This window comes from Mesoplodon densirostris, chromosome 3 (genome assembly GCF_025265405.1).
Source record: "Mesoplodon densirostris isolate mMesDen1 chromosome 3, mMesDen1 primary haplotype, whole genome shotgun sequence".
In the NCBI taxonomy this organism is placed as follows: Eukaryota; Metazoa; Chordata; class Mammalia; order Artiodactyla; family Ziphiidae; genus Mesoplodon; species Mesoplodon densirostris.
Window position 1 is genome coordinate 129,930,601 of NC_082663.1, and position 12,168 is coordinate 129,942,768.

At 36.8% G+C, this 12,168-nt stretch overlaps 1 protein-coding gene across 1 annotated transcript in view; it reads right to left on the reverse strand.

The window, feature by feature from the left end:
• The window catches only part of LOC132486456 (zinc finger protein 300-like), a 21,539-nt gene continuing 9,371 nt past the window's right edge, over positions 1 to 12,168 (reverse strand). Inside the window, exons 5-6 of the mRNA XM_060093663.1 lie at positions 11,961 to 12,087; positions 1 to 1,602 (exon numbers count right to left, since the gene is read on the reverse strand). Of these exons, the coding sequence (XP_059949646.1) occupies positions 66 to 1,602; positions 11,961 to 12,087 (1,664 nt within the window). The 3' untranslated portion in view covers positions 1 to 65. The remainder of the gene's footprint in view (positions 1,603 to 11,960; positions 12,088 to 12,168) is intronic.

Below are 12,168 nucleotides of genomic sequence, written 5' to 3' on the forward strand. Positions count from 1 at the left end.
TGAGTTCTGTGGTACTTATTAAGGCTTGAACAGATACTGAAGGCTTTTCTATGCTTAGTCCATTCTTATGATTTCACCACTATATGAATTCTCTGATGTACAGTGAGTTGTGATTTCTGGATGAAGGCTTTTCCACATAAAGCACATTGATAAGGTTTCTCCCCAGTATGAATTCTCTGATGTACAACAAGGTCTGACTTCTGGGAAAAGGTTTTTCCACATTCAACACATATATAAGGTTTCTCTCCCGTATGAATCCGCTGATGTCCTGGGAGGTGAGACTTTTGAGAGAAGGCTTTCCCACATTCAGTACAAACGTAAGGTTTTTCTCCTGTGTGAATCCTCTGATGTCCAATGAGATGTGACTGCTGACAGAAGGCTTTTCCACATTCATTGCATTTATAGGGCTTTTCTCCAGTATGCGTTCTCTGATGTATAATGAGCTGTGACTTCCGGGAGAAGGTCTTCCCACATGCAGTACATTCATAAGGTTTCTCCCCAGTATGAATTATCTGATGTATAATAAGTTCTGACTTTCTGCTGAAGGCTTCCTCACACTGAGCACATTTGTAGGGTTTCTCCCCTGTGTGAATCCTTTTATGTATGATGAGGTGGGACTTCTCACAGAAGGCTTTCCCACATTCAGTACACTCATAAGGCTTCTCTCCAGTATGAGCTCTATGATGTATAATCAGCTGTGACTTCTGGGAGAAGGCCCTCCTACATTGATTACATTCATATGGCTTTTCACCAGTATGTATTCTCTGATGTATAATGAGGGGTGATTTCTGGGAGAAGGCTTTCCCACAGTCACTACATTCATATGGTTTTTCACCAGAATGAACTCTCTGATGGATAATGAGGGATGATTTTTGAGAGAAGGCTTTTCCACATTCAGAACATTCATAAGGTTTCTCCCCGGTATGTGTCCTCTGATGTACAATGAGATGTGATTTCTCACTGAAGGCTTTCCCACAAGCACTACAACCATAAGGTTTCTCTCCAGTATGAATTCTTTGATGTATAATGAGCTGTGACTTCTTGAGAAAAGATTTTCCACATTCAATACATACACAGATCTTCTCCCCAGTTTCAACATTCACATATTGAATAAGAGATTGTTTATTGCTGATGATTTTTCCATATTTACTATCTGCACAGTGTTTCACTCTATTATGAATTTTTTCATGCTTAGAATAGGAAGAACTAGTAGTTCTCCCACATCCAAAATTCTCATCTGTGTTTTTTCTTGCATAACCCCTATTACAACTGAATAGGTTTACAGTAGGTTCCAAGCTCTTTTCAAATGAATCACACTTATACAGTCTTTGTCTTGAAGTATCTAGGTCTGTGCAGTTATGAAATATTTTTCCAAATGCATTATATGTATAGTTTGACTCTTCAATAACTGTTTTGTTGTTGATGACTGTGACTTGCCTGAGAAGTCTGTCTTGATTTTCCTGATCTCTCTCCAGCTGGTTGCCTTGCCAGACCTTTAAAACGGAGTACAATGAATGATCCCTTGTGACACTTTCCAGTATGTCCTTATGAAAGTAAACATCTCCAAGTGTATCCAATTGATGTGTGTCAAGTCTAGTCTCCCTGTCTGAAAGAATAAAATTGTAGAGATAAAATCAGAAGGATATAAAGATTGAGTAGAGGACAGAAGAGGTGAAACAAATGGATGATCCAGGATGGTCCATGAAGACAGAGAACTGGGCGGGCAACAGGCCATTTAAAACACAACAAAACATGTAAATGTATTGGGTGAGTAACTAAAGATGGACTTTACTTCTGATAATGGTGGCATGAGATAGTCACGGAGTTCCCCTCGTCAGAAAACAAGTATAAAACTGAATAAAATAATTTTAAAAACATCCAATTCAGGGCACTGGAAAACTACCAAAGGCAGGCCACAAGGTGAAAAGTGTTTACTTGTCAAAAACTTCTACTTCATTAGGTAAGAATGGGGAGTTTGTGGCATTCTTTCCTAAGGTTTTCCTGTCTCGCACCCCTAGTTTATGGGGCATTGAGAGATAACACAAATCCACAAGATACAGTTTTATGCTGATAGTAGAGCAGCTAGGAATTTAACAAGGAGAATTTGTAAGCAAAAGAATCATAGAAAGGTTGAGATAATGAACTTGCGATACATTCCCACCTGACTGCTAAAATATTTGTGAAAAGAGACCCTAGTGAGCCCAGCAGTGATTGAAAGGCTGGGGAAACTTGCAAATTTCCTATGCTTTTAAAGTGTTCTGAGACATGCACAGTCCAGGTGGCAAAGAGTAGAAGTCATACTGGCTTTAGGTGTCTAATAAACCTCTGTCCAAATCATTAGTTCACATCTATAGCCAGGCTTAATCAAACAAACAAAACTAAGCAGAGATATTAGTGATGACACTCCACAGGACAGAAAGATGTCACAGTTTAAGCCCAAGCAAGTGCCTCAAAAACAAAAACTCTCAGAAGAAATAAAAGGATCCAAAGACACTATAATGTACTGTCTACAATGTAGAGCTTTCAACCAAAAATTACTAGACATATAAGGAAAAAAATGTGACCTATACTAAGGAACAAAATCAGTCAATAGAAACTGACTCCAAATGGGTGCAAATGTTGGATTTAGCAAAGACTTTAAAGAAGCTATTATAAACATATTCAAAAAACTAAGGGAAGGGCTTCCCTGGTGGTGCAGTGGTTGAGAGTCTGCCTGCCGATGCAGGGGACACGGGTTCATGCCCCGGTCCGGGAAAATACCACATGCCGCGGAGCGGCTGGGCCCGTGAGCCATGGTCGCTGAGCCTGCGCGTCCAGAGCCTGTGCTCTGGCACGGGAGAAGCCACAACAGTGAGGGGCCCACGTACCGCAAAAAAATAAAAATGTAATTTAAAAAAAAAAAAAAAAAAACTAAGGGAAAATATTCTAAGGAACAAGTGAATAAACTGACAACTTCAAAAGAGGAAAGAAGCATATAAAAGAACCAGTTTGATTATAAGGAGGCAGGAAGAAGAATTTTTGAGAGTAATGGAACTTTTCTGTATCATGATTGTGGTGGCAGTTAACTTCCTCTATGCCTTTTTCAAAATTTAAAGAAAGAGTAACATTTATTTTATGTAAATTAAAAAATAAAAGAACCAAATGAAAATTCTAAAGTTGAAATGAAGATTTCACCAGATGGGCTCATTAGTAGATTTGAGACAGCAGAAGGCAAAATCAGAATCAGAAAACTTGAAGATATATCACTAGAAATTATTCAGTCCAGGGCTTCCCTGGTGGCGCAGTGGTTGAGAGTCTGCCTGCTAATGCAGGGGACACGGGTTCGAGCCTTGGTCTGGGAAGATCCCACATGCCACGGAGCAGCTGGGCCCGTGAGCCACAACTACTGAGCCTGCGCGTCTGGAGCCTGTGCTCTGCAACAAGAGGCCGCCATAGTGAGAGGCCTGCGCACCGTGATGAAGAGTGGCCCCCGCTTGCCACAACTAGAGAAAGCCCTCGCACAGAAACGAAGATGCAACACAGCAAAAATAAATAAATTAAGTTAATAAACTCCTACCCCCAACATCTAAAAAAAAAAAAAAAGAAATTATTCAGTCCAAAGAACAAAAAAAATTTTTTAAATAGAATCTCAAGATCTGTGGAGCAGTTAGGCATTCCAGTATAGTGTAATTAGAATTTAGAAAGGGGAGGGAAGAGCCAAAAGAAATCTGGAGAAATGTCTTTAAAATTACCAAATTCGGTGGAAAACATTAGTTTACACATACAAAAAGCTCAACAGACCACAGGAAGGATACCAAGACAACCAGCCAAATCAGAATTAAACTGCTGAAAAATAAAGGCAAAAAGAAAAATCTTCAAAGCAGCAAGGAAAAAAATGACACATCATGTATCAAAGAATAAGAGTACTGCTGGCTGAATTTTCAACACACACACACACACACACACACACAAACTGAGGTCAGGAAATACTGAAATGACACAGTCAAAATACTAAAAGAAAGCAACCTGTCAACCAAGAATTCTACATTCAGTGAAACTTTAATAATGTCAAAATGAAGACATTTCCAGATAAACAAAAAATGTTACCAACAGAACTGATCTATAAGAAATACTAGGGCCTCCCTGGTGGCGCAAGTGGTTGAGAGTCCGCCTGCCGATGCAGGGGATACGGGTTCGTGCCCCGGTCTGGGAGGATCCCATATGCCGCGGAGCGGCTGGGCCCGTGAGCCATGGCCGCTGAGCCTGCGCGTCCGGAGCCTGCGCATCCGGAGCCTGTGCTCCGCAACGGGGGAGGCCACAACAGTGAGAGGCCCGCATACCGCAAAAAAAAAAAAAAAAAAAGAAATACTAAAGAAAATCTTTCCTGCTGAACAAATAATACCAGATGATAACTCAAATCCACAAGACAACAGAAAAATTTTAAACTATTTCGGTAAATATAAAGGACTTAAACATCTATAATTTAAAAAATATTTCCTTCTAATTTCTTCAAAAGACTTATTAAAGCAAAAATAGTAACACTATACTGTCAAATTTATGACAAATACAAACGTAACATACATGACTAAAAGAACAAAACAGCACAAGGTGGTTCAGGAGGGCAAAAAATGGAGCTATGCTAGTGCAAGTTTCTATAATTTGTGAGAGAAAAAAAAAGCAGTATCAACATAAGGTGGGTTATAAGAAGATAAATATATTGTAATCCCTATAGCAACATCGCACACACACACGCGCACACACACACACACACACACAGAACTACAACTAAAAAATAAACAGGGGAATGAAAATGGTCTATTAAGGACTTCCCTGGTGGTGCAGTGGTTAAGAATCCACCTGTCAATGCAGGGGACATGGGTTTGAGCCCTGGTCTGGGAAGATCCCACATGCCACGGAGCAACTAAGCCCACGTGCCACAACTATTGAGCCTGTGCTCTAGAGCATGCGAGCCACAACTACTGAGCCCACGTGCCACAACTACTGAAGCCCGCACGCTTAGAGCCCACGCACCACAACAAGAGAAGCCACCGCAATGAGAAGCCTGCACACTGCAAGAAAGAGTGGACCCTGCTCTCCGCAACCAGAGAAAAGCCTGCGTGCAGCAACGAAGACCCAATGCAGCTAAATACATAAATAAATAAACAAATTAAAAAGTCTATTAAAAAATATTCTTGTAACAAAATAACAGGGACCAAAAAAAAGATTAAACAAATAGAAAACAAACAGCAAAATGGCAAATACAAATCAAACCAAATCAGTAATTATAAAGATTTACGAATGGAATAATTTTCCAATCAGAAACTGTCAGACTAGATAAAACTAATTGTACGTTGTCTAAAAGAGATTCACTTTCAATTCAAAAATAAATAAATAGGTTGAAAACAGAAGGATGGGAAAAAAGTTTTAAGCATAAGAGAGCTGTAGTAGCTATACTAAATCAGACAATAGAGATTTCAAGATAACAAATATTAGAAATTAGGTATATTTCAAAATTGCAAAAGGATCAATACAGCAAGAAGATATAACAATTATAAATGTATATGTACCTAACAACAGAGCCCCACAAAACATGAACCAAAACTAGCAAAAATGAAAGACAAAACAGACAAATTAACAATTACAGCTAGAGATTTCAACACCCCTCCCACAATGATTAATAAGACAAGTAGACAGGACTTCCCTGATGGAGCAGTGGTTAAGCATCCACCTGCCAATGCAAGGGACACGGGTTCGATCCCTGGTCCAGGAAGATCCCACATGCCGTGGAGCAAATAAGCCCATGCACCACAACTACTGAGCCTGTGCTCTAGAGCCCGCAAGCCACAAGTACTGAGCCCATGTGCTGCAACTACTGAAGCCCGTGTGCCTAGAGCCCATGCTCCTCAACAAGAGAAGCCACCACAGTAAGAAGCCTGCCCACCACAACAAAGAGTAGCCCTCACTCGCCGCAACTAGAGAAAGCCTGCATGGAGCAACAAAGACCCAGCGCAGCCAAAAATAAATTTTAAAAAATAATAATTAACAAATAAATAAAATTCAAGTCATATTTTAAAAATATATTTTAAAGAAAGACAAGTAGACAAAGAAAATCAGTAAATATCAATGAACTTGACAACTGACATCTACAGATACCCCATCCAACAAGAGAACACACATTCATTTCAAGAACACATTAATCAAACATCAGAGTAGACTATATACTGGGCTTCAAAACAAGCTGCAATAATTTTATAAGGATGGAAATCATACAGAGTATATTTTCCAACCATAATGGAACTAAATTAGAAATAAATAACAAAAAGAAATATCAGAAATCTCCCCAAATATTTGGGAATTAAATAACATATTTGTAAATAAACTATGTGTCAAAAAGTCCAAAGAGAAATTAGAAAATAACTTGAATTGAATGAAAATGAAAACACAAAATATCAAAATTTGTGAGACACAGCTTCATGCTTAGAGGACAAATTATATGCAGGTAATCCTCATTTTGCAAGATTTCAACAAGCATGAAATTTAGTTACCACAGTTTAGTTAAATAACACCAGTCTGCCAACAACATAGTTCACACTTTAATGACCACAGTATGTCTAACAGCATAAAGTACAAACTTCACTGCTAGCTCTTTGGTCCATAAATCACTAAATAAATAACAGATACACATCATGATCAGTACCCAATCATTTCACTTCTTTCAAAGTCTTTCACATCTGTTGTCCAATATATATACAGACAGCAAAGTGTGTAGTTTGTTTCCTCCTTGTATCCCACTGATAAACCCACATGACATTATCCAAATTATCCTAATCATCCAAAAATGCATAATTGAAAGAGGGAATTGACCAACAAAGATGTAAATGCAGCAAAGAAACAACACATAACAACACTGGATGTGATTAGAAAATAGCTGACCATGTTGGCATTGCCACTATTTATGAGACTTTAGATATGCAGCCAGAGGAACTTAGTGAAGGCAAATTTATCAACATAAATTTCTGGGTTGTGATGGAAAGGATAAAAATATTTCAAAGAAAGTGATGCCTAAATTTTCACATTACCTTCGACATATTTCACAACACTGAAAGCACAAAGGAGAAAATGTTGGAAGCTGACCCAACCTTAGAAAGTAATATGACAATTCACTAAGGCACAGAGAACATGTTAACTCCTTATCATAAGTTATACAATTATAAGAAGGCAAGCACTGTTCAAACCACTCTACACAGAGTTTTTGGAAAGAAATTAAGGACATTTTCAATGCTTCCAATGTTTTAAATTGCAGGGTAGTAAATAAATATTAGTTTTACTACATTTCATCTCTATAAACAGTTATAACCAACAGCAAGATAACATTTTTTTTCAATTTTTTTTTTGATGTGGACCATTTTTTTTTAAGTCTTTACTGAATTTGTTACAATACTGCTTCTGTTTTATGTCTTGGTTTTTTGGCCACAAGGCATGTGGGATCTTAGCTCCCCAACCAGGGATCAAACCTGCACCCCCTGCATTGGAAGGCAAAGTCTTAACCACTAGACCACCAGGGAAGTCCCCAAGATAACTTTTAATGTTTTGACGAAAAACGTTTAAAGGTCAAAATCAATTACAATTTTTCCCGTTGATTATAAAAATTACTTGGCAAAGTTCTGGCTTCCATGGTAATTTTTATGGCCCCTCACTACCATACAAAGTGAGGACTATCTATATTTAAATGTTCATACTAGAAAACATAAAGGTTTCAAATTAATGATCTAAGCTTCTACCTTAAGAAGCTAGAAAAAGAGCAAATTAAACCTAAAATAAACAGAAGACAGGAAACAATAAAGATCGGAGTGGAAATCAATAGAAGATAGACAAACAATAAAGAAAAATAAATGAAATCAAAACCTGATTATTAGAAAAAAAATTAATGAAATTGTTATGTTTTAGCTAGTGATGAGGAAAGAAGAAAACAAAGTATCAGTGTCAGGAATGAAAGACAGAACATCTCTAGAGATCCTACAGACATAAAAGAACAAAAAGGGAATATTATGAAAAAAATTTATACCAATAAATATGACAATTTAGATGAACTGGAAAAATTCCTTGGAAAAAAAAAACAACCTACCAAAACTAACTCAAGAAAAAGTAAATAATTTACATAGATCCACATCAAGGAAAGAAACTTAATAAATAAAAATCTTCCCACAAAGAAATGTCCATATTTAGACTGGTAAATTCTATCACTGTAATAAACCATAATCATGAATATAACAGCTTTTCTCAGTCTGTGAGTCCTTCTAGCAAATCAGCAGAACTGAAAGTGGTCTTGCAGACCCCCAACACAACTAGCAAACCAAATCTAGCAACACATAAAAAGAATTATACACCATCACCAAGTGGAACTTATCCAGAAATATAAGGTTGGTTTGCTGTCCAAAAATCTATTAATTAAAATTCATTAACACATCACATAAATAGATCATTTCAACAGATGCAGAAAGAACATTTGTCAAAATGCAACACATTTTCATGATAAAAACACTCACCAAACTAGGAATAGAAAGGAACTTCCACAAACTGGCAAAGGGCATGACAACCTACAGCTAACATAACTTAATGGTAAAAGACTGGATTTTTCCCATAAGATCAGGAACAAGACAAGGATGTCCACTCTCCATTCTATTCAACATTGTACTAGAGGTTCTAGCCAGGGTAGTTAACCAAGAAAAGAAATAAAAAGCATCTAAAAAAAGGGATATTTAAAACGATCTCTATTTACAGATGACAAATTCATTTATATGGAAAATCCTAAAGAATTAGCTAAAAACTATTAGAACTAGTAAACTTTGTGAGTTTGCAGGATCCCAGACCAATATTCAAAAATCAATTGCATTTCTATGCACTTGCAATGGACAATTCAAAAATAAAATTAATGAAATAATTTCATTTACAATAGTATCAAATAGAATAAAATACTAAGAAGTATGTTTAACAAAGATGTACACAACTTATACTCTGAAAACTATAAAACATTGCTGAAAGAAGTTAAAGAGGATCTAAATAAATGGAAAAACATTTCATGTTCCAAGTATCAGAAGACTTAATACTGTTAACATGGCAATACTCCTCAAATCGATCTACAAATTCAACCAATCCCTATCAGAATCTGAAGAGGTTTATTTGTGGAAACTGATACTCTGATTCTAAAATTCATATGGACCCAGAAGAGCCAAAACAATGCTGAAAAAGAAAAAAAATGTTGGAAGAATGATACTTCCCAATTTCAAAACTTACCACAAACAACAGTAATCAAGAGAGTGTGATATTGGCTTTAGAACAGATATATAGATGAACAGAACAGTATAGACAGTCCAGAAATAAACCCTTTCATTTATGGCAAATTGATTTTTGGCAAGGGTACCGAGACCATTCAATGGGAAAAGGAGAGTCTTTTCAATAAATGGTGCTGCAGGGAGATCAGCTCGGTGCTTTGTGACCGCCTGGAGGGGTGGGATGGGGAGGGTGGGAGGGAGGGAGATGCATGAGGGAAGGGATGTGGGAGCAGATGTATATGTATGACTGATTCACTTTGTTATAAAGCAGAAACTAATAAAAAAAAAAGTAAAAAAAAACTAAAAAAAAAAATGGTGCTGGAACAACTGGATTACCACAGGCAAAAGAATGAAGTTGGACCCTTACCCCACACCATATGCAAAAATTAACTCAAAATGTCAGATCACAGACCTAAATGTGAGAGCTAAAAGTACAAAACTCTTAGGAAAAAAACATAGGGGTAAATCTTCACAACATTGGATTTGGCAATGGATTTTTGGATATGACACCAAAGCACAAACAACAACATAAAAATAGATAAACTATACTTCATCAAAATTAAAAACCCTTGGGACTTCTGTGGTGGCACAGTGGTTAAGAATCTGCCTGCCAATGCAGGGGACATAGGTTCGATCCCTGGTCTGGGAAGATCTCACATGCTGCAGGGAAACTAAGCCCATGCACCACAACTAGTGGGTCCACGTGCCACAACTACTGAGTCCACATGCTGCAACTATTGAAGCCTGGGCACCTAGAACCTGTGCTCCGCAACGAGAGAAGACACCGCAATGAGAAGCCTGCGCACCGCAACCAAGAGTAGACCCCGCTCGCCACAACTAGAGAAAGCTCGCGCTCAGCAATGAAGACCCAATGCAGCCAAAAATTTAAAAAAGAGTTAAAAACTCTTGTGCTTCAATGACACAATCAAGAGAGTAAAAAGAAAACATGGGAGGAAGTATGTGCAAATCATTTATCTGATAAGAGATTTATATCAAATAAGAATTCTATACAAAGAATTATATCTATATAACAAACTTAACATGAAAGTTCTATATAGGAACTTTATATAAAGAGCTCTTATAATTCAATAATAAAAAACAAATAACTCAATTCAAGAATGGATGGGGGGTAAGGTAGGGATAGGTGATTAAGAGATACAAACTACTATGTATAAAATAAATAAACAACAAGGTTATATTGTATAGCACAGGAAAATATAGCCATTATTTTGTAATAACTTTAAATGGAGTATAATCTATTAAAATGTTGAATCACTATGTTGTACACTTGAAATTAAGATAATATTGTAAGTTAACTATACTTCAAAAAAAAAGGACAAGTGATCTGAATAGATATTTCTCCAAAGAACATACATAAATGGCCAATAAGCACATGAAAAAATGCTCAACCTAATTAGTCTTCAGGGACCGTTTTGGTTCAACATACAGTTGCTGTATTACCCAGCAATTCTACTCCTAGGTACACACCAAAGGAAAAGAAAAAGATATGTCTATACAAAAACTTATATATGAATGTTAATAGTAGCATTATTCATGTAGCCAAAAGATGGAAACAAGCCAAATATCCAACAACTAATGAATGGATTAACAAAATGTAGTATATCAATACAATGTAATATTATTCAGCCAAAAAACAAATGAAGTACTGATACATGCTAAAATGTGGATGAACCTTGAAAACATTATGAAAGAAGTCAGTCACAAAAGACCACATATTATATGAATACATTTATATGAAATATCAAGAATACGGCAAATCAATACAGACAGAAAGCAGATTAGTGATTGCTTAGGGCTGGGGAGATGGGAAGAAGGGGTGTGATAGCTGAAGGGTATAGGGTTTCTTTTGGAGGTGATAAAACTGTCTTAAAATTGACTGTGGTGACAGTTGCACAAATCTGTGAATATCCTAAAAACCACTGCTGACTTTAAATGGGTGAACTGTATGGCATATGAGTTATATCTCAAAGCTGCTTAAAAAAAATAATAACAGAAAATTTCAGGGTACAGCTAGTGAAACATAGCTGTAGTCACAATATGTAACCAACTTTATATTCCACTATTCCCCAATAAATATCTTTTATTAAAGTCAAGTAAGCCTAGAAAATTTCTATCAGAAAAGCCATGTTGATTTCTAACTCCAAGGATTTGTACATGTCCTTTCCTAGAGCTTGCCCTCACCTTCCTCCTTCTGCCTAAGCCACACTTCAGATATGCTTCAAAGTAGCTGGTTCATGCTTTGAAAAGTGCCTTCTTAAATTATGCCACATCTTTTTAGACTATAATTTTCACTGAACCCCTGAAGCAGTAACTATATTGGACATGCAATTTTGTATAGCTGTAAATCTTGATATCTTGTCTTTCTATGTATAACCTATGTTCCTGAAAAGCATTTGCCTTCTATTGTCTTTGAATCTCTTTTAGAAAGGTACTAAAGATATGATTGTTGAGTGGATCAATAAGAAATTTCTCTTCTGTACATGGCTCACTACTACTGAATTAACTAGTTGTTGAATACCTACTACAAGCACAGCACAGGAGCAAGAAGGAATAGGAGTTATCAATCTGGGTGGAAATGTAAGTCTTAGTTGTCAACCAATTAAAAACAAAAACAAACTGATATTTCACTTCCTTTGTCTTCCATCTGCCAGATTTTCACCTGGATAGATCCAATTCGATATGTCTCTCTTCATGATCCATGGCTCTTCTCCTTGTTCCAACTTAGATATGACACCTGGTTTGGAAACTGGATACCCTATGATAAAAAAAAAAATTGAGGAATTGAGTTGACTACACTGAAGAAAGAAGAAAAGGTACAGTTTTAGGAGCCCTACAA